We start from the raw sequence: 23,623 nt of genomic DNA on the forward strand, positions 1-23,623 counted from the left end.
CAGAAGCATGTGGAGTAGCCCCTAACATCTCTGCTACCTCAGATTGGTGCACCCATAGCATCTGGATTGTGATGGAAACTTCTGGTTACTTTGGAAAGTCAAAGTTATGTCAAAGGAGATGTTTTGCTGGAGCAGACATGTGAAAGGACCTGGGATGAAGGAGTATAAATATGACCCCACAGATAGTGGGAGAGGGAGCATTGGTTTGGTCTGCACAGCCCCACTCTTCCTAAACAACACCCATGCATTGGTTCACCTTACATAGCATTGTTGAGCTCAACTTGTGGTGATGCCACCACTGGGAGAAACTCACCCAAGGACTGCTCATGAGGTTTCTGAGGAAGCTTACTGCAGCCTCGCCTCAGGCTGGCTGGCAAACCTGGGGGTCTCTTCAGGACTGAACTACAGCTGCCTGGTGTCTGCCTGCCTAGAGGACTGGTCTGCAGCCGCTGAGTCGTGTTTGGTGTTTGCTACGGGACTGAACTGCTGCCCAAGGAGATCAAGCTCACCCACAAAGAACTACTGCTGAAATGTATCCTAATAAATTTTCTCTTCCACTGCCCCTGCTGAGCGGTGGAGTAGAAGGGAGGTTGAACCCTTATTAAAAGTAGTTTGCAAAGAACTTATGTCTACAGGATTGGGTCTAAATTCCCCAAACTCTTTTCTCCATTTGGGTCCAGAAGTAACAAAGAGTACTCTGACCCACAAGGTTAACGCTCTACCACTGGGTGCCTTCTGCTGGGACTGTTTTTTAGGGTCAGAGCAGAACCCTGGCTGTCCAGACCCAGCTCTTGGCTTCTTACAGAACTAGAATTGCAGACACAGGGCAGAAAAGCAAAGGGCAGGAGTGAGAGTGTGAGACCCCGGGCTGGACCGTGTCCAGGCCCAAACTGAGAGCAGAGAACAGGAGCCCCTTCTTCTCAGGAGCTACATCCTCCATCCAACAAAAGGGACCAACCAGGAAGCAACTGCCTGCTAGCCTGACCCCCTCCTCCTCCGCCCTTCCTCTGTCCCTGGCTCAGAGGGTGTCCTGCCCAGGCCTGGAGAGACAAAAAGAGGCACAGCTGTTAGTAAAAAATAAAGTGCTAATGCAGACAGCTTTTATTGAAGGCCTACTGTGTGTTGAGCACCAGGTATGCCTCCCATCTTCCTGCACTTTCCACCAGCCAGGAAAGAGGTGCTAATGAGCCCTAGATGGGAAGCGGGGAGGGAGCCGAGGCGGAGGTAGATGGAGGCAAAGTAGCTGAGTCCTCAGAGAGGCCAGGGTTCTGGGCTCTGACCAACTTGAAACCCCCAAGGCTGAGGCCCCCCTGTCCCTGAGCCAACTGGGCTCTAAATTTACATGCAGAGTCAAGAGCCTTGGGGTCTTAGTCTCTTCAATGTGACCTTCAGGAACGGACTCTGTCTATGAGTGGTTCTCCCACCCTGGAATGGGTCCAGAGGGTAGAAGACGGGCTGAGCCCAGGCTAGCAGTCAGGTTTCCGATGGCTCTGTCAACTCTTCCTCTCCGCTCTCATTGCTCCTTTGGAGTTCCTGCTGGGACCTCCTGGGCTAGGGGCCAAGGAGCCAAGGGAGGGAAAAGGAAAGTCAGACAAAGATGTCAACAGCTGTAGAGACAGACAAGACAGGTAGAGAGACAGACACAAAACCAAAAAGGAGACAAAGCTAGAGAAATCAGAGAGAATGAGAGAGAAGAGGTGGGTTGAGGATAGGGGAGAAGCAGGAGGAAGGAGAGCTGAGAAGAAAAGTCGGGGCCATGGGCTGGTTCTCTTCTAGGTTCAGCCTCACCTACAGTTCATCCCTAGGGTGAGGGTGGAGGCTATGTCCACTGCTGCCAGCCAGGTGCAGGTAGGGGCCACGAAGGGTCTTTTGAGAGCCAGTCCAGCTAATGAGGCGGCCACTGTCGTCATCCCAAGGGGAGGATGTCTCCGTGTCACTGAGCCACTCGGTGTCTCCCGCATAGTGGGTGGGAGAAGCAAGCAGAGGCCTGGCTGAGAAGGCTTGGAGATCCCGAGGCCAGAAGTGTGCTTTGTACTGGTCACTGTGAAGTGGGAGAAGAAGTCTTAAGTGAACTCACACAGCCTCTCCCTGACTCCCACCTGGAGCTGGGGCCTTGGCTATCTGTAGTACCTCTGACCAGCCCACTAGTCCCCACAGCTACTTGGGAAGTGACATTTTTAATATCCCATGATGAGAACAAGCAGGCTCAGTACAGGGACGTCATGGAGTTCAAAACCACAGGGACAGGGGCTGAGGAGATGTCTAGGCCCGTAGGAACAGTCACTACTAGTTCAGGGTTCCTGCACCCACATCAAGTGGCTCTCTACTGCCTGTGACTTCAGTTCTAAGGGATCTGATGCCCTCTGCTGGCCTCTTTGGACACCTGCACTCACATGCAAATATATACACAGACACATGTAATAAAAATTTAAAATAAATCTAAAAATAAAACCCATGGGCTGTGGGGAGGGGAAGGGAGGGAATGGGGGCTTATGGACAGGAAACCGGGAAGGGGAATAACATTTGAAATGCAAGTAAAGAAATATATCTAATTTTAAAAAATGGGCTGGAGAGATGGCTCAACGGTTAAGAGCACTGACTGCTCTTCCAGAGGTCCTGAGTTCAATTCCCAGCAACCACATGGTGGCTCACAACCATCTGTAATGAGCATCCGGTGCCCTCTTCTGGTGTGTCTGAAGACAGAGACAGTGTACTCACGTACAATAAACAAACTAACTTTAGTTTAGTTAAACTAAAGCCCACATGGACATGGAGAACACTGTGCCCACATCTAGCTGAGCCTGGCCCCTGGGCAGCTCTTGGGTGACCGAGACCATGTGGGTGAACATTGAACATCTGCCCAGTAAGGGGTTTTGCTTTGGGCTCCTGGCTAGGTTGACCCTGCCCTATCTAACCCAGGTCTCACTTTGGGTGACGATCAAACATGACAGGCAGGAACTCATCCACCGGTAGCATTCTGTGCAGAGGCTGAGAGGCCAACAGTTTGCGAGCGCCCGCCAGGCTTAAGGTGTATGCGAGTGTCCAGTAAGAGTACCCGGCCACCACGAGACCAGGCAGTCCCTCCACAGCCACCTCCTCCTCAGGGTTCACCTGCTTCCGGCCAAGGTAGCTGCAAATGACAGCAAAAGTGGCAGGAGTCCCTATAGAGGCCGGGGTCTCCTGGCCCTTTCCCAGATATGACAAGGTCAGTCTCTGTAGGAAGGGCTAGCTAGGACCCCGGCATAAAGAAGCAGGCCCCAGAGGCATATCCCATCTCCCTTGTCCTGAGAGGTAGCCTGCCTACATCAAGTCCCATGACAGCTTCTGAGTCAGCACATCCTCCATCAGCCGTTCCAGACGCTTCCGGAAGTTGTCCTCAAAGCGCACATCATCCTCGAACACCACCACCCGGGCCAGGCCCTTGGCAACCACCTGCAGCACACATGGCAGGGGAGAGCGCTTTGCAGCTTTGAGCTGTCCTGTTCCTCCCTGCCTAGGCCAGCAGACTCTTCTTGGCTATGTGCCACATACCAAATCCTCACCGTATCATGGAGCTCCCCAAAGCATGCTGGGGCTCCCACTGCCTAGAGACTGAAATCCATCTCGCCGTGGCATTCAAGGCCCTTGAGCTGGTGTGCCACAGTCGAGCTGATAGAATCCTGCGACAGTCCTGACTTTTGCTACAGACGCTGAGTACTAAAGCGCTCTCAGGGCCAGTGTGATTGCTCGGCCTCAGGGGAGGTCCTTGCTCTGTCATCTGAAGCCAGGGGTGGGTGGGGGTTATGAGAGGAGACTTCACAAAATTACTCCTAAGATTATGAAGGAAAGCGACTCTCTGTAACTGTGGACGACAACATGGAAAGAATGTGTAATCAGCTGGTAAACGGCCAGCTGAGTCATCCCCTCCGTCAGTCCACACACGGGAACCAGAAAAAAGATGGTGCGCACACACATTCGCTTCCTGACGAGGAAGAAAGGGAAAGCTAGGTAATGCACTCTGTCTCCTGAAGGGGGCACCCTCGGGCACCCAGGGCCCTCCAGTTCTCCTGCAGTGCCCCAGCCAGGGACTGAGGCTGAGTGCCCCAGGGCTCCCAGCTTTCCCCTCCTGTCACACCTTCCCACCTGCAGGAATGTGCCCATTTCCTTTTGTCTGGAAGGTTCACTGCTCATCTGCGCCACCAAGCACGGACAAACTTGTACATGTGTCAGAAACACCTCCACCTCCCCAACAAAGCGCAGCCTGGGGTCCCTCTTTTGATCTGTGTCACCCTCTAGAACCCCATGACGTCCCCCTCCTTTTACCGGTATACATTACACTTACATCTAGAGGGCAGAGGTCAATGTCGGGGATCTATTCTCTACTGCTAAACACCTTCTTGTTTGCCTCGTTTGATTTTTTGGACAGGGTTTCTCTGTGTAGCCCTGGCTGTCCCGACCTCACTCTGTAGACCAGGCTGGCCTCAAACACCCACCTGCCTCTGCCTCCCGAGTGCTGGGATTAAAGGCTGAGCCACCACTGCCCATCTCTTTTTTTTCCCCTCAATGAAGCGAGTTGGAGTTTATTAAATATAGTTTTTAAAATATTTTTAAGAACCTGGAGGTTTGGGGCTGGGGATTTAGCTCAGTGGTAGAGCGCTTACCTAGGAAGCGCAAGGCCCTGGGTTCGGTCCCCAGCTCCGAAAAAAAGAACCAAAAAAAAAAAAGAACCTGGAGGTTCTAGTTCTCAGCTGTTAAGAGCACGTGACGCAGCAGGTTTGAGTCCCAGCGCCAACATGGCAGCTCACAACCATCTGTAACTCCAGGTCCAGGGGATCTGACACCTTGCAAGGGCACTGTACACATGCGATGTACAGACATACACACAGGCTAAACACCCACACACACATAAAATACAAATAAATATTCTAAAAACTAATCTAAAAAATAGTTTAAGCATGAGGGTTAAGAGAATGTGGTTTTTGGGGAGAAGTAAGGCACCCGGTGTGTGAGCTTCAGAGAAGTCTCACGCCTTATTTTTGAGGCAGGGTCACTCACTGAACCGGGACCTTTCATCTCATCTAGACTGGCTTGCCCAGCAAACCCACAGGATCTGTCCCACAATACCGGGGTTACAGATGTGACCCACTGTACTCAGATTTTTGTGGGCACTGAACTCTATATTCAGGTCTTCACGCTTTCCCAGCAAGCATGTTACCACTGAGCCATTTCCCCACCCATGGGATCTCTCTCTTACAGGAGTGAGACAGATATAGTTTCCTTGTCCCCCGTGTTACCAGGGAAGAATCCCCTCTAGGGAACAGGGACAGTGGGATAAACAACGTCATCCACCACTCAGTGGTGTCAGGGAAGTGTTGAACATGAAGGTTCAAAGGACACGCTCGCCCCTCATTCATGCAATCACTTGTGTGCCAGGCAACCAACTGAATAAGACAACCAGTCATGGGCTGGAGAGATGGCTCAGTGGTTAAGAGCACTGACTGCTCTTCCAGAGGTCCTGAGTTCAAATCCCAGCAACCACATGGTGGCTTACCACCAACTGTAATGAGAACTGATGCCCTCTTCTGGCGTGTCTGAAGACGGCTAAAGTGTACTCATACATAATAAATAAATCTTGAGGAAAAAGGTCAATCAGTCTCTCGGCCATCCCTAAAAGGGCAGGCATCCTCACCTCTTCCCAGATGGAGTAGTGGCTGAGGAAGCAGCCCACCTCACCCTTGGTCAGGGTGCGGCCTGAGTAGGGGTCCTGGTAGCCAGGGAGCAGGTCCACACCAAGGTGCTTGAGGATACTGCTGTTGAGTGTCCTATGAGACAAGCATACGTGGGTGACAAGCACCAACCAGAGGGGCCTCGCCTGCTGAAGAGAATCACACAGGAGCCTGGTTTAAAGGACGACCCAGCTTTGTAACCCCTTCATGTGGCCTGGGCTTAGAGAACTCTGGCCCCTTAAGGAAGCCTCAGGAGGATGGACAGGGAGGCACCGCAGGATGAGCAGACAACACGTTAGAGACTTTCTGCATCAAGGCCCAGTAAGGACAGATACCCCGCAGGGTAGGCAGCCATAATGGTGCAGGTTTATAATCCAAGCTCTTGGGAGGCAGAAGCAGGCAGATCTTTGGGAGTTTGAGGGCCCGCCCAGTCTACATAGTGAGTTCCAGAGCTATGTGAGACCCTGTATTGAGAGGGTAGGAAGGGAAGAAAGAAAGAGGCTGACAGAACAAAGCAACCCCTGGTGCACCTGTGTAATCCTAGCTCTTGGGAGGCAGAAGCAGAAGGATCAGGAATTTAAGGTCATTCTCTTTGACACAGCCAATCCAAAGACAAACTTAGCTACGTGAGAACCTGTCTTAAAAAACAAAACCAAGGCAAGGACCAGTGGGATACCAGTGGGTCAGCAGGATACAGTGTTTGATTAGAAATCCTGAGAATGTGAATTCACCCCACAGTGAAAGGAGAGAATGACTCCTAAAACATGCCCTCTGATCTCCACCTGTGTGCCTTCATATATGTAAAACAACACCATACACACACACACACACACACACACACACACTCAGAAACACACACACAGACACACACAAACACACAAAGACACACACACACAGAGACACACACACATACACACACACAAATAAACTTGAAATTTTCTAAATAAACCCCAAAAGAATAATGGGGAAATTATATATATATATTTTATATAGGGCTTGAAGCAAACAGCAGCTGGCATCTGGGACATGTGACCCTGGCAGCAGTTGTAGCTTGGCCACTGAATCCCTGTGGAACACAGACTTCCCCCATGCTCTCCACACTCCAGTCCCTCAGGGACCTAACTCTAGCATGGAGCTTCCCTGAGGCCACCTCCCCCTGGCCAGGAGTTGGGTCTGGATAACTTCTCACCAGACTCTCAGGGACCACAGACACCGAGCACGCTTATGTACCAAGGAGAAGTGAGGCTGAGAGATGGGGCGGTTTCTCAGAGTTTGCATAGCGGCAGTGAGAGCCCTCAACCCAGGGCCTGGGGGTGGGCTGAGGGAGGACATCCTGTCCTGTTGGCCTGCTCTGGCATTCCTGAGACAGCAGGACTCAGGTCCCATGTGGCTACCTCCTGGATCTATAGGAAGCTATTCAACTGGTCTGCGTGTCCACTCCGAGGATCCCAAGATGGCTGTCCTGATCCCCAAGCCACATCCCTGGGAGCCTCACCTGCCATCCACAGCATCTACCACCCGGGCAGAGATCTCCATCTCCCAGAGAGAGCTCAGCATTCGAGCCCGGCGCTGGGGTCTGCGGGCCAGGCTGATGACAAAGACCTGGAGAGAGTAGACATGAGTCCAAGGAGGGGAGATGTGAGTCCAAAGAAGGGTTTCTTATCCATCCCACCCCAGTTCTGTAGGTCAGAGACTTACTTCATCAAACCCCATTTTGCTGGGCTTCTTTGGGGGCCGAGATACATGAGCTGAGGCCATCATGGGGGGCCCGTCCACTGCAAAAGGAAACAACATCCCCCAAGCCCCAGGCATGAGTCCTTACTGACTCCTGGTCACAGACCCCTGGGGTCCAACCTCAGCTTCAACCTGGGGTCCAGCTTCAGCTTCATGACTGAAGGCTCCAGCAGGACACCTGGCAGGACAGGCTCCCTGAGCTCCTGTCCCACTGTATAGATCAGAACACTGAGGAAAGGGCTTGCTCGTTGCCATAGTTCAGACCAAGGCTGGCACCCAAATGTGCTTAAGTCTATGCCTAGGAACGGAGCATTGTGGGAAGACAGGAAACCTCAGCCCTCACCTAGTGCTTCCAAAATCAGGTGGATAAAGTTGGTCTTCTCTTCCTCCAGCCCCTGGTGGGGTTTCACGCCCACATTCATGTATCCGTAACGATGGTCGTTGCACACGTGCACTGAGACCCCTGCAAAGAGGCTGTGTGAGTGCTGGAGCTGGAGCGAGGCTCTCACTAGACATTGTCAGTGACCCCAGTTTTCTCTGAGACTCAGTTGTGCCACAGGGGCTAGAACACTGGGCCAAACTTCCAGTAGTTCTCCTCTTGCTTGCCTACACACTGCAGACTTCACCAGTACCTCATAAACAAAACAATCAGTGCCCTTCCCTCCCTGACAATCAGGAAAGTTCTCCCCTCTCCAGATAGTCTCATAGCCTAGCCAAGCTTCCGTCCAGGTCCAAATCCCACTGCCACAGCCTTCTCTGGCAGGGCACCCCTCATCACGGCCTTAATTTCATCCTTGGCTCTTCCTTGGGGTTGTTGGGAGTTTTTGGTAAGGGAAGGGAGATTGAGATAGGGTCTTACTTTGTAGCCCTGGATAGCCTGGAACTCCTCATGTAGACCAGGCTGGTTTTGAACCCACGGAGATCAGGAGTGCCAGAATTAAAGACATGTGCCACTATGCCCAATGCTCTTGGGATTGAAGTTCTCTCACTCACAGCCAAACATTTTCTTTCTAAGTAATTTTCTTCTTAAGAATAATTATGGGCTGGAGAGATGGCTCAGCAACTAAAAGCACTTGTTACTCTTGCAGAAGACCTGAGTTCAATCGCAACCACCTGTAAGTCTGGTTCCAGGGCATCCAGCATCCTCTTCGGCCTTCTCAGGCCCTACGCCCAAGTGGTACACATACATACAAATCACTCGAACACAAAATAAAAATACATCATAATGCTAGGTGTAGTTGCACACGTGTTTAATCCCAGCACTGGAGAGGCAGAGGCAAGTGGATTTCTGAGTTCAGCACCAGCCTGGTCTATATAGTAAGTTCTGGGCTAGCCATGGTTACATAGTGAGTCCTTGTCTAAATAGAATACTGGCAAGTTGGGGGTGTGGCTCGGTGGTCAAATGGCATGCACCAAAAAGTAAAAACTGGGGTGTAGCCTGGGTTCCATTCCTAACACCACACACACACACACACACACACACACACACACACACACACACACAGAGGCTGGTCTTAAACTTGGAGATCCACCTGCCTCTGCCTCCAGAGTGCTGGGATTAAAGGTGTACACCACCTCCACCCAGCACGAAGATATACATTAAATAAAAAATCAACATCATGGGTGAGAAGATGGCTCAGCGCAGTGGATCTGAGTTTGAATCTAACACACATGCAAAACAGCAACAACGACAAAATAGAAAGGAAGAAGCCCTGGACATGTGCGTGCCTGTAAACCCGGTCGGGGTTGTAGGGATAGACGGAAGGATTGTTAGGGCTGAATGGCCACCAGCTTTAGCTCCAGGCTCTGCGAGAGACCCTGCCTCAAAGGAATAAGAGGGAGGGAGAGCGATGGAGCAGACACAGCCACTCCACCAGTGTGATCTCACTGTGCCAGTCTGACCCTCTAGGGCAACAGAGCACTGGCAGGCTAAAGACCAGGTCTGCGCCCATCAGGATCCCAGGGCTGGCCCTGTCTTCCTGTCCTGCCTCGCCTGCACTGTGCACCCTCACTGCACTCCACCACCTGCCTTCTTATGCTCCTTCCTATCATGGGGTCTTCACGTACTGGCCTTTCTGGTTCAAAATACTTCTTCCTGGGGAATGGAGGGTTGGTGCGGTGGTTAAGAGCACTTGCTGCCAAGGTTCAGTTGCCAGAACCCCCATGGAAATTCACCACTTCCTGGAGGCCCCAAGCATGCAAGTCTCTGTACAGAGACATACATGCAGGCAAAACACTCGTACACAAAATCAAGTAAATCTAAAAAAAGGAAACACCTTTTCTTGCTGTTTGCTTCACTATCGCCTGCCACACTTTAGGTCTCAGCTCAAGGGTTTACTTCCTTCATGAGATCTTCTCTGACTAAATCAACCCTAGGCTGAGCTGCCAGAACACCTATAATCAAGGTCTCCTTCCTGTCAGTGATGACTAACTGGACTGCAGGCTCCAGGAGGGCAGGGACTCCCTGATTACCACTATCCCCCTGCCCCCCAGTGCCTGTCACACAGTGGGTGCTGTCACACAGTAGGTGTTCCTGACAATGACAAATAGGAACGGCCAGTAGCCCATCTCCTCCACTAGGCGGTAGATTTAAGAAAGGCAGTGACCCAAAGGACCAGCAGGAGTTGACAGGATGAAATCTAGGGTGTAGACTGGCATGCTAAGCGGGTGCAAAGGCCCAGGGGTCTCCAAGGACTGCTGAAGGAGGCCTGGTCCTCACCAGCAGCCTGGCAGGCATAGGCGAAGACAATGATGTCATCAAAAGGCCAAGTATAGTTGGGATGAGGTGGGTAGAAGGCAAGTCGGGCTGTTTCCTCCGTCTGCAAGGATACCAGGAAGGTGGAGGGACCATTGGAACCCGGAAGCAGCCCTGGCGCTGGCGGTTCTTAGTAGGGAAGTATTCAGCTGTACGGCGATAGTAGCCCTAAAGGAGAGAATGTTTTAGGCTGAGGCCCAAGCCTATCCTGGCCCAAAGGCCTTGATGCCTCAGGACCTATCCTCCCAAGACCTTGGGGCTCCTGAGGCCGCACCCAGTCTCACCTGTGGAGTGATCCCACACCAAAAGTTGGAATAATAGGTCTGGGAGTCCAGCATCGGGGCCACCACTGGCAATTGCCGATCTATGAGAAGCCTCAGTGTTTGGTTATTGGTAAGAATGTTGTCTGTGTCTGCGAACTTTGGAGAAGGACAATGTCACAGGGAATCCTGTTTGAGACTCAGGACCAAAGAGTTCATGAGTGGGAATTCCTTCAGGGTGGCTCTGGGTATCTACAGAGAGATCTAACCGGGGCCAGACAGAGGTGGCTAGAAAGGTAAGGCACTTGCTGCCAAGTCTGACTACCTGAATTCAGTCTCTGGGATCCACACAGAAGAAACCAACTCTGGAAGGCCGTCCTCTGACATGCACACATATATTGTAGCATGTGCACATATACATACAGACATGCATACATATATACATACATGCATGCATGCATATATACATATATACAGGATACAGATAAAGGGGGGGGCTAACCATTTCTGACAAGGGGCCATTCTGAGACGCTGGCTTAGAATTCTGAGTAGAAGGCCCTGGGTTCAGTCCCCAGCTCCGAAAAAAAAAAAGAAAAAAAAAAAGAATTCTGAGTAGAGCAAGTAGCAGATCTAAGTAGCTTATCTGAGATCTAGCTGAGACAGTAGCTCCAAAGTAGTATCTGAGGGGTCTGACTAAAAGGACTGGTGGCTCTAGCAGAGGACCTGGGTGGAAACCCATCGACTATGTGGAGCTCATAGGCCCTCTTCTGCCCTCTGTGGGCTTCATGCACACGATACACAGACATACATGCAGGCCCAACACCCACCTTCAAAAATAACAAAAACAAGGGGCTGGGGATTTAGCTCAGTGGTAGAGCGCTTACCTAGGAAGCGCAATGCCCTGGGTTTGGTCCCCAGCTCCGAAAAAAAGAACCAAAAAAAAAAAATAATAATAACAAAAACAAGACTAAACCAGGTGGTTGCGGACCATGCTTTTTATTCCAGCACTTGGGAGGCGGAGGCAGATGGAGCTCTGAGACCAGCCTGTTCTACAGAGTGAGTTCCGGCACGGCTGGGATTACACAGAGAAACCCTGTCTTGAAAAACCCAATGAGCAAACAAAACAAAAATAAATATTGAAAAAAAATCTAATCTGAGCTCTACTCCAGGGATCCAGGCTCGGTTTATACTCTAGGTATACAAAAGCTCAGGAATCTAGGCACAGCACATAAGCTAGGACTGTCAAGGAGCCAGCCTTAGTCTCTAGTATGAGCTTAAATACAGGGGTCTCAGCTCAGTCTCCAAAAGACCCAGCCTGTGGATGGTTTGGGTGTAAGCAGACTTTACTAATGCCTCATCCCCAGCCAGGCTTCCTTACCAGGATGTAGTCAGCTCCCCAGTCCCTGGCAAAAGCCAGTGCTTCCTGCTTCAGCTCCATCAAAAACTGATGCCTTTCTCTGGTCCAGTGCTTGGGCCCCTGCTCATCTGGATAGGACCTGAAAGGGGGGAGGGAGATACTCTCATAAGAGAGGGACTTCTCCTTCTCTGGGGGCTGTGCCCTGGGGAATGGCTGTTCTCCATCCTCCAGCACCCTCCGTTAACCACCTGGCCTCATCCTCAGGCTTCCAGACCACAGTCGCATAGTCACGGCCCACGGCAGCCAGCCATTCCTGGAGCATCCCTGTGGTGTTGTCCACGTTGTGATCTGTGGCACACCTGCGAGCACAACACAGAGTGACTGTCATGAGAGCAATGAAGGAGAGTTGTGTGCTACCCTGGAGGTGTTGGAGGATATGCTGTGTGACCTCAGGCACAGTCCATGACTCTCTGTGCTTCACGTCCTCCCTTCTAATTCTGTGCAGTGTATTGTGAACCTAGAAATTTGTACATGCCAAGCAAGCCCCTGACCACTGAGCCACATCCTCGGCCTGTGTGCACTGGGAAAGACGGAAAGCCCCTTAACCTTAAGGATTGCACCTGCCACGTCCCCTCACTTCCGTCTCTCTTCATGGCTCCACAACTCAGGCCCTTTCCAGCCCAGAATCAGACAAAACACTCATTGCCCTTCTCTCCTTACCTAATTACCCTGAGCTGAAGTTAGGATCGCACCATGCTCTGAACACCCCTGAGAAGTGCCGGTGGTCCAAGCTCTGTTACCATGGAACACAGCTTTCTCTCTGCTGGGGAAGGGGCTCTAGTAATGGAGGCGGAAGGCTTAGCCAAGAGCCCAGGTTTTAGAGGATGCTGTTCCTTTAAGCCAATTCCCCAGATGTGAAGACTAACTACGTGTCAAGTCCTACAGGGGTGGGAACTAACTAACTCCCCAAGTGTGGTGACTGTGGGCAGCCTCCCCAGGCCACAGCTCCACCCCCAGCCCAACTTTGGTGTGCTATGAGGAGTAGTCTATCTCCAGCCTCTGCTCGGGCTCCTCCCTGTTTTGGCTTTTTTAGACAGGGTGCTGTAATCTCTGATCCTAGCGTCCTATGAGACCACACCCTTGGCTGTCAGAACCAGACAGCCCCTCTACCCAGAGAAGCTAGCAGTACCACTCCGGAGGGGATTCAGCCTGACGCCCCTGCTCAGCATGCCGCCTGGAGCTGAGGGTTCCCCTCCACCTGCTCTCTAGAAACCTCCAGTCTGACTGGTCCTTTCTATGCTGGGCCCCAGGGGATTCCAGAGGTTCAGTCTGTTCTATGCCACATCAGGCAGACCACAGGTCTTCACCGCGATGTACTGCTAGCCCCAAAGGCTGGGTCAGAAAGGACAGGCCTAACTGAAACCCAAGGGAAGCCCGGGAAGCCTAGGAAGTCCAGGATGAGTAGAGAGCCCAAAGGAGTGGTGGTTGTCCCTGGGCTGTACCCTGGCCTCAGAGGTCTGTTCTTGCCCCTCGGGGGTTTAGGAATCCTGCTGAGGGGCTTGAGGCAAGTCTGGGAGGGAGGAGCTTGTCCAGAGAGTGTCTGGGCAGGAGGGAAGAGGCCTCCAGGTCAATAGCCGTCCTGGGTCCTGGGGCTTGATGCCCAGATGTACCCACCCCTGATCTCTCACCAGAGGGCCAGCCTGGCCCGGGGGTAGTCCAGGCGCTCCAGCGCACCCAGGTAGTGGGGCAGAGAGTGTTCAGCATTGCGGGCCAAGATGGCAAGGACCACGGTGGGTAGCGTCGGCTCAGAGCCACTGGCAGCCCGGAGCCGCGGCCCTAGCAGGAGCAGGAGCAGGAGCAGCAGAGGTAGGAGCAGTGCAATACGCATGGCGGGACTCCGTGGCTGTGGAGGGCCCCGGGTCTCCCACCTCAGCAGGGAGGGGGCGGGACAGGCGGGGCATGGGGGCGGGGTCTAAGAGGGGCGTGGCTACTGCAGTGGGGCCCTTGCACCCTTCTTGGGCTCCTGTACGCTCTGCTGCTGTCCTCTTTTCCGCCCAGGCCCTAGATATCCAGTGGCAGACACCTGCTCCAGACGCGGCCTGGGGTCCGCCTTCTCCGTGTGGACCTCAAAAGCCGTGGGCACAGAAGGGAGTATCCGGGGGCCATGGTGGATCGCTTGCACCATGAGCATTCATCTCACTCCTGGAATACTGACACCCAGGATTCGGGGCTCCCTGACCCTCAGCTGTGGACCCGGGAGACTACAGGGAGCCCTGTTCCCGCCCCCTGCTCTGTCTGAGGCGCCCTCTGGCGGCCCCAGGCAGTAACTCCACATACCCTGCAGATGACGCGATGAGCTGGAGAGGAAGACTCAGATTGGGGAAGAGGATTGGGCGCAGTTGATCTGGCTGCTTCCGTGACCTCGCATCACCTCCACATGCTCTGGCCCTTAAAGAAAGCAAAGCCCTTCTTTCAACTGTTTTCTAATACAATAAAATTAGAAATTACATCTTTAATCTTCTAAATAAGATCTAACCAACATCATCACATTGCTTGTCAGTTTGACTCTGAGGAAGATTTAGTTTGATATAATGTATGTTTGTTTTTTTCTTTTGAAAGAAGGGCTATTTGGGAGGGGATGCACTTGGTCCTGAGGAGACTTATGCGCCAGAGAAGGAGGATATTAGAGGGGTGAGGTGGGAGCGGGTTGGTGGGTGGTTGAGTACCCTTTTAGAGGCGAAAGGGAGGGGGATGGGATGGGGGCTCCTGGAGGAAGGACTGGGAAGAGGGGCATTGAAATTAAATAAATAGGGGTTGGGGATTTAGCTCAGTGGTAGAGCGCTTGCCTAGCAAGCACAAGGCCCTGGGTTCGGGTCCTCAGCTCCAAAAAAAAAAAAAAAAAAAAAAAGAAAAGAAAATAAATAAAAAAATAATTAATAATTAATAATAATAGTAATAATAAAGAAAGCAAAGTCCACTCCAACTGAGGGTAGGACTTGGAGGTCAACACAGAACCTCTGATAGTGACCCATTCCCCCCTCAAAAATAGGAGATATAGCCTCCTTTGGGACAGAGTAAGTTTTAGGTTCCTGTTAGAATGAAAAGGAATCTCCAACCTTTCTTAGGAGAGAAAAAAGGGGAGGGAAAGGGGCTTAAGAAGTTCCAGCTGGGGGTTGGGGATTTAGCTCAGTGGTAGAGCACTTGCCTAGGAAGCGCAAGGCCCTGGGTTCGGTCCCCAGCTCTAAAAAAAAAAAAAAGAAGTTCCAGCTGAGTATCTATCACCAACGTCTGACAGTCACTATCCCCGAGTCTCCGGATTCACACAGATAAAACCTGACTGATGACAGATAACTTGAGGGTTTGAGAATGAATGACCTTGAGAATGAATGCACTTGAGGCTCTCTCTCTGCAGGGAGCCTGAACCAGGTTGAAAGAGAGGCCTCTACATCCACCCTCCCTCTGCCTGAATGGTCTGCTTTTGGCCTCTTCAGAACACTAGGAAAGGGAAAGTACACACTACCTGTATCAAGAGGGGATGGAAGGAGCAGGTTCAGCAAAGAAAGGGCTTACCTGATGATGAACAGCATCCCAGGGGCTGAACCTTGGACTCAGATCTCGTGCTTGGCTTCCTGTTGGGCTATGGCCAATGGCCCAACAATGAGAAGGGCCCACGGAAACATCCTGAAGGGAAGGTAGAGTCCTCTCTTTTGCATTGCAGTCTCTGGCACAGGGATTCCCTTTCCGCATCCTACACATCTAGAGCCACTGCCCATTAGCGATAGGGGTGCTTTGGTCAGAGTGCTTATGACTCCTCCCACTGGCCCTGAAACATTCAGAGGCCAAAACCTAGTCACCAGTGTCATGATATTGAGAGAGAGGAGAAGCTGGAGAGATGGCTCAGAGGTTAAGAGCAGTGGCTGCTCTTACAAAGGACTTGAGTTCAATTCCCAGAACCCATTTGTCACCTAACAACCATCTGTAATTCTAGTTCCAGGGGAGTATGAGAATTAAATTTTTTTTTTTTAAAAAAGGGAGACACTGAGCCTGGTAGACCACACTTGTAATTCTAGCCTGGGAACCTGAGCCAGGAGGATGCCCAGGCTGGGCTATAGTAAGGCCTTGTCTCAAAAATAATCAATTAATTAAAAAGTGGGGCTGAAAAAAAGGCTCAGCACTGACTATTGTTCTGGAGGACCCGGGTTCAATTCCCAGCACTCACATGGAGGCTCACAACCATCTGTAACTCCAGCTCCAGGGGATCCGACTGCATCTTCTGGCCTCTTCGGGCAATAGGCAATCGCAGGGTGCATATACATACAAGCAGGCAAAATAGTCAAATACATAAAATAAAAGATATCTTTGGGTTTTTTTTCCTTTTTTTTTTTTTTTTTTTTTTTTTTTTTTTTTTGAGCTGGGGACTGAACCCAGGGCCTTGCACTTGGCAAGCGCTCTACCACTGAGCTAAATCCCCAACCCCATTGTTTGTTTTAAGACATGGTTTCCCTGGTTGTCCTGCAACTCTCTCTGTAGATCTCTGGCCTTGAGCTCAGAGATCTGTCTACCTTTGCCTGCCATGTGCTGAGATTAAAGGGTTACTTCCCCTCCCCACCTCTCTCTCAAGTAAAAATAAAAGGGACCTGAGAAAGGTCCTCAAAACACAAGATGCCAACTGTGAGGAACTGTGAGGAACAGGTTCTCACCAGACACCAGATCTTCTGGATCTTGACCTTGGTTTTTACAGCCTCAAAAATTGCGAGCAAAAGCTTTCTTGAGCTAGGTACCAGGGAGCATACCTGCACCTTGGAACTGGATAGCTGGAGGCAGGGGAACCTGAGTTCTACGTAGCAAGACCAGTTTGGGTCAGGCATAATGGTGCACATCTATTTTCCTGACGCTTGGGCTTATCTCAGGAAAACAAACAAAACAGGCATGGACTGGGGGGTAGCTCAGTTGGTAACCTGACTGTCAGACAAGCATTGGAACCTTTGTTCACATTCCCAGAACTCAAATAAAAACTGGGCACAGGCACACGTCAGTAACCCAGATCTGAGGGGTTCAGGAGGATCCCTGAAGACCTGAACATTGCTCGCCAGGTGATGTAGCCAACTCATGAACCCCGGGTTCAGTAAGACTCAAAAGCTAAGGTGGAGAGGCTGAGGAGATAATTCTAGGGATAAACGCTTGCCAGGCGGGCATGAGAACCAGAGTTCGTAGTCCGAGGATACAGTTAAAGCTGGATGCCCAGCTGTGGTCCCAGAACTACAGGGATGTGGAAGACAAGAGAACCACAAGTTCCTGGGCCAGGAAGCCTGGTGCGTGCTGAGGCAAACAAGAGACACTGCCTCAGATGAGATGCAGGGTGGAGCCGACACCTGAGGTGGTCTTGCTGCGCTGAGATATTACCAGCCCCCAAGCCCTGTGTGTTTTGTTTGTTTTCCTGAGACAGGCCTGAATGTCAGGATTACCAACCTGTACCATGCCTGGCCCAAGCTGGTCTTGCTAGGTAGCTGCAGAATATCATAGAACTCAGATCCCCCTGCCTCTAGCTACCCAGTACACTATGGCATACATGTGCCCGCATACACATGAACACGCACAAACCTGCGAACACACACACATTTTAAAAGCAGAGATGGAGCAGGTCTTTAATCCCGGCACTCAGGAAGTTGAGGCAGGCAGATCTCTGTGACTTAGAGGCCAGCTTGGTCTAAAAGTGAGTTGCAGGGCAGCTAGGATTACACAGAGAAACCCTGTCTCAAAATAACAACTACAATAATGTGGACGGAAATCAAGGAAGACACAAATACATACCCCCCTCTCTTACACAGATATTCTATATCTATCATATATATCTAGATAGATATAAGAAAGGAGAAGAGGAGAAGGAAGGAAAGAAGGAAGGCCTCTGAGAAAAGTAAACAAATATAAGTTTAAATTTCTGCGGGTCGCTAGTCCAAACAAACTAAGATGTTGATTCTTCGCTTGCCTTCAGTCCCCCCACCCAGCACATCAACAATCCCAGCTGCTTCCCTCCTCCTGCCCGCCCCCACCTCCTGGGCCATCCGCTCCTGTCTGGCATTGCTCCTGTTCCCCACAGCTTTCCCCATCAATCCTGCCAGAGACCTTGTAGAGCCCAGCAAACATCCAGGCATCCACCCAGCCCTGGAACCCTGTACCCTGTTCCCCGGCTCCTGCTCTCTGTCCTCCGTGTCATTTCAAATGTCCTCAACTCTATCCCTGACCAAGGAGCTCCAAGCTGTGTTTGGGAGAAAAGAGGTGGCTATGGGCCAGCAGCCCCCAAAGGCTGCACCCCTTCCCCAAGCTTCTGTTGTCTTTTACGATTTAAGAGGTACCCCCTCCTCCCAATGTAGAGCCCCAGCCTCCTCCATCCCTTTCCCTACCCACAACCTCTGCTCAAGTCCTCCTTCCAAATTCCAAAGGACTTTCGTCTTTCCCAACAGTGAGATGTCTGTGAGGCCTGTGCAGCAACCGCTCTCCCTCTAAGCTTCTAGAATGGAAAAATCTTTCATTTCCATTCACTACTTGACCGACACAACAAGGCTGGCCCTGAGAACAGCGCTCTCCAGCTGCCCCAAGTGGATTCTTCCTCCTCCAAAAGAACTAACAGAGAGCCACACACTTTCCGAACCCCTAACTTGTACAACTGACTCTCCACTTGTGTACAAACACAACTGTCTCAAGATAGAACCCAGTCTTCTGCGAAATCTAATGTCCCTGCCCTTCTAGGAAAGGGCACATCTGTGCACCTAGTCCCTGGAAGAGGACACCTGAGTGTCTGTCCTTGACAGTGTCTCCTGAATGGCCACCCTCCTTCTGCATTCCACTAGGTTCACTCACGTGGACACTGTACCTCTCAGTGCCACCATGACACACGGACACTGACACGTGGACACTGTACCATTCAGTGCCACCATGACACATGGACACTGACACACAGACACTGTACCGTTCAGTGCCACCATGACACACGGACACTGACACACAGACACTGTACCTCTCAGTGCCACCATGACACACGGACACTGACACACAGACACTGTACCATTCAGTGCCACCATGACACATGGACACTGACACACAGACACTGTACCGTTCAGTGCCACCATGACACATGGACACTGACACACAGACGCTGTACCGTTCAGTGCCACCATGACATACGGACACTGACACACAGACACTGTACCATTCAGTGCCACCATGACATACGGACACTGACACACAGACACTGTACCTCTCAGTGCCACCATGACACACGGACACTGACACACAGACACTGTACCATTCAGTGCCACCATGACACACGGACACTGACACACAGACACTGTACCGTTCAGTGCCACCATGACACATGGACACTGTACCTCTCGGTGCCACCATGACTAGGCTTTCTCTCTGGCACTTACCCTGTCCACAGCCCTTTCTGAAATGACAGCTGGTGCGACTGGGATACCTGTAACTCAGCTCTCAGGAGGCAACATCGGGCAGGAAGCAGGAGTTCAAAGCCACCCTGAGCTAGAGTGGAGCAAGATCTCGTCACAAAGAAACAGTCCAAACCCAGTGCTCTGCCTTGTCTAACTCCAGAATCTTCTTTTGTTCACAGCTGTGGAAGCTAGCAAGTCTAACACGGTGTCTGCGGAGGGCCTGTTTCTCACGGATGGCGGGGGCCGCTGAGGTGGCTGAGTGGGTGAAGGGGCTTGCCACTGAGCATGACCACCTACGTTTGACCCCCAGGAGCCACGTGGTGAAAGGACAGATCCAAATCCTGAAAGCTGTCCCCTGACCTTGCATGGGCATGCATATTCACACACAAAATCAATCAATAAAGACAATAAAGAATGCATTAAAACAAACAAACAAACAGCCAGGCAGTGGTGGTGCACACCTTTGACCTCAGCACTCAGGAGGCAGAGGCGGGTGGATCTCTGTGAGTTCGAGGCCAGCCTGGTCTACAGAGCAAGTTCTAGGACAGCCAGGCTACACAGGGAAACCCTGTTTCAAACAAACAAACAAACAAACAAACAAACAAACAAATACAATGGTTGGACAAAGAGTTGCCTATCTTGTGAGGCTCTGGGTTTGCTTAAGGGCACTGGAAAATCAAGTTGGCACTGCCCTCAGCATAGATGTCAGGTCCTGTGTTGTCTGTCTGTGACTTTCAACCTGCCCCAATCTTCTGCCCCGTCCAAACTAGACAGTTCCCAGAAGCCTTCACGCTTTGGGCTTTTGCACGTGGTTTTCCTCCTTGCTTTTCTGGCCCCTCTGCCTGAATTCATTCCCTTCCTGAAGAGCTGGGGTCTCAGTTTGGGTTCCCTTCCTGACAAGCTCTTCCTCACGTCCTTATCTGGGGGATGCAGTTCTGCACGGTATCCTTCGAGGGCCTGTCCAGTCAGAGGGTAAGTAGCCAGCACAGGCTCCTAGAGGTGTGTCCTCTAGGGTGAGGACACACGGGTGCAAAGGCCCCGAGTGCTGGTGAGCAGAAAATGGAAGGAAGCAGGCAAACCCACGAATGTGTAATTTCAAGGCATGGCGAGTACTTGAAAGAAAGAATGTCAATTAAGGTCTAGCGACGGGTGGGCAAAAGGTCCTGTGATAGGACGGGCAAGAGGGCCAAAGTAGCCAAAGCAAAGGGAAGATGGAGAGGTGGGACTTGGATAGGCCATCATGGTCTTCTCAGCCAGAGCTGGGAAGAAGCAGGGCAAGATTTTATTTTATCTTATTTAATTTTATTTTACTTTATTTTAGATAGGGTCTTACTATGCAGCCTTGGCTGTCCTGGAACTGTAGACCGGCTGACCTTGAACTCAGAGATCTGCCTGCCTCTGTCTCCCCAGTGCTGGGATAGATGTGTGATATTATGCCTGTTTTATTTTTGAACTTAATGTTGCTGCTGTTGTTGTTCAGCACGTGCATGGGAGCATGCATGCTACAGTGCCTCTGGCTACACAGGGCACTCTACACACACTGTACACAAACACACAAGTAGGTAGAGGGCTTATATACAAACAATAAAAATAAACAAATCTAGAAATGAAAGTCACTGAGACAGATAGGCTGTCTCAGACAGGAGGATTGCTTTGAATGTGATGCTATCCTGGGCTACATTGTAAGTTCCAGGAAAACCTAAGCTACAGTGTAGCCTGAGCTACAGTGTGAGACAGAATCAAAAGAAGGGAGGGTGGGAGGGAGGGACCGAGGGAGGAGGAGGTGGAGACTGATCTACCTGGGGCTCTACCTCAATGGCAGCAATGCTTGCACAAGGCCCTGGGTTCAGTCTCCAGTCTAGGTGTAAGCAGACTCCTAGTATAGAGATGAGGATTAATCTCCAGAGTTCGGGGCCATCCTTGACAACATAAAGAGTTTCAAGTCGGGGGTTGGGGATTTGGCTCAGTGGTAGAGCGCTTGCCTAGGAAGCGCAAGGTCCTGGGTTCAGTCCCCAGCCCCGAAAAAAAGAAAAAAGAAAAAAGAAAAAAAAAAAAAAAGAGTTTCAAGTCAGCCTAGACTACATGAGATCTTGTCTTTAAAAAAGGAAAAAGAAAAAACCAGGTATTGTGGCACCATTTGTATTCCTAGCAGCTGACTTGGGAGGCAGAGGCAGGGTAACCACAAGTTCAAGAACAGCCTGGTCTACAGGTTATCAAGTGCTGGGCCCACCAACGATACATGCTAAGACTCTGCCTCCAGACAAACAAAACGTTTACATGGTAGTTCATGCCTGTAATCCTAGAGGTCCAAAAGAAGAGGCAGGAGAGCTTTTGAAGCCTGCCTGGTGTACATTGTCATTGGTGTGTGGTGTTGCTATATTAAAAAAAGGAAAAAAAAAAAAAAAAAAACTAGGGCCAAGGCCAAGGACATGGCTCAGCATGTAAAGACACACATCGCTAACCCTGATGACCTGAATTGGAGTCCCAGGATCCATTTGTTAGAAGTAGAGTGACAGGTACAGATCTTCACATCACTGTACACTGTACACACACACACACACACACACACACACACACACACACACACACACACACACACCATGAAATTCTTTAAAAATAACTGAAACAAGTTGAGCAGTGGCGGACATGCCTTTAATCCCAGAATTTGGGAGGCAAATCTCTCTGAGTTTGAGGACAGCCTGGTCTGCCTAGTGAGCTCTAAGACAGCCAGGCCATTGTGAGACCCTGTCTCAAAAAAACAGGGAAGGGCTGGAGAGATGGCTCAGTGGTTAAGAGCACTGATTGCTCTTCCAGAGGTCCTGAGTTCAATTCCAGCAACCACAAGGTGGCTCACAACCATCTGTAATGGGATCTGGTGCCCTCTTCTGGTGTCTGAAGACAGAAACAGTGTACTCACATACATGAAATAAATAAATAAATCTTTAAAAAAAACCCAAACAAACAGGGGAAAAGAGGTAAAACAAAACAAAAAATTGACCTTCCTGAGCATGGCAGTACACCCCTCTTGATCCCAGCACTCAGGAGGCAGAGGCAAGCAGATCTCTGTGAATTTGAGACCAGCTTGGTCTACAGAGTGAGTTCCAGAACAGCCAGGGTCCCTCGTGAGATCCTGTCTCAAAGAAAGTGTGTGTGTGTGTGTGTGTGTGTGTGTGTGTGTGTGTGTGTGTGTGTGTGTGTATTCTGGCTAAGGGCTATACAGTAAGACCCTGTCTCAATAAATAATAACAATAACACAATTTTTTTTTTTTGGTTCTTTTTTTTGGAGCTGGGGACCGAACCCAGGGCCTTGCGCTTCCTAGGCAAGCGCTCTACCACTGAGCTAAATCCCCAACCCCACAATAACACAATTTTAATAGCGGATTTTGGGTTCCCTGCTTGGGAGAAACAGGTCTGCCAAACAGCAGTGAGGTGGGGAATCCCATGGACCTGGTAGGTTGGATGCAGGAGACTGAGGACAAAAGATGGCCCCCTTACATGGGGCAGGCTAGGTACTGAGTGGGGAAGATGGAAGGAAAATCAGGCCAAATGGGAAAACTATTCCTCTGACCTTATTTAGAGCTGCCAGTTAGAAAGCATGCACGAGACCCTTCTGCTCTGACTTCCACCACAGAGACCCATTTCCCCATCCACCTTTCTAGTCCCAGGCTAAGCAGAGCCTAAGGACTATGTGGCCCCTCCACAGATGTATGTGGGGTCTCTAATGGAGGCGAGATCACCAAGTGGCAATCGCTACGGTCTTTTGGCTCCTACAATGATCATGAGCTATGGTCTTCTGGGGAGGGGAAGTTAAGGCAGAGTCTTATCATGTAATTCTGGGTATTCTGAAACTCACAATGTAGGTCAGACTGGCCTGGAATTCTTAGATATCCACCTGCTTCTGCCTCCTGAGAGCTGGGATTAAAGGTGCCCAGCTATGAGACGTATTCTTAAAAGTGGTGTAGGCTAAGCTCACAGAAGTTTGGAATTACGGTGCTCACCAAGGTAAAATTCTTAGACCAGTAGCTTAGGCCTCACCTGTGCAAATACCAGCTGGGCAGGGCAGCTCACACTTATAATCCCAGCAGCAGTTTGGATGCTTAAGGACACAAGACTGTCACAAGTTCAAGGCCAATCAGGGTTAGGAGTAAAACCCTGTCTCAAGCATTGGTTCTTCTCCCTTCTCTCTTTTGTACCTCAACGTACAAAAGCTAGGATTTGTGGTAGAGGCTAAAGCAGGAGGATCATGTGTCTGAGGGCAGTATGGCCTGCATGGCTCCACCATCTTCATAACAACCCTACTTTATTTAAAAAAAAAAGCAAACATCACCCCCATCCCCCAGCCTAGGAAGTCTGAAACTCTGGGAGTG

The 23,623-nt window shown here is 50.8% G+C and overlaps 1 protein-coding gene across 1 annotated transcript; it reads right to left on the reverse strand.

Annotated features, from left to right (window-relative positions):
• Positions 1 to 1,067: 1,067 nt before the first annotated feature.
• On the reverse strand, positions 1,068 to 13,699 carry Cercam (cerebral endothelial cell adhesion molecule). The gene is given in 14 exon segments (XM_032902926.1): positions 1,068 to 1,551; positions 1,789 to 2,041; positions 2,927 to 3,130; positions 3,305 to 3,432; positions 5,669 to 5,801; positions 7,201 to 7,307; positions 7,404 to 7,480; positions 7,783 to 7,902; positions 10,159 to 10,284; positions 10,287 to 10,362; positions 10,479 to 10,613; positions 11,833 to 11,950; positions 12,060 to 12,170; positions 13,500 to 13,699. Coding segments are annotated over 13 exon segments (1,788 nt in total). The 3' UTR covers positions 1,068 to 1,551.
• Between the last annotated feature and the right edge of the window lie 9,924 nt (positions 13,700 to 23,623).

This window comes from Rattus rattus, chromosome 5 (genome assembly GCF_011064425.1).
Source record: "Rattus rattus isolate New Zealand chromosome 5, Rrattus_CSIRO_v1, whole genome shotgun sequence".
In the NCBI taxonomy this organism is placed as follows: Eukaryota; Metazoa; Chordata; class Mammalia; order Rodentia; family Muridae; genus Rattus; species Rattus rattus.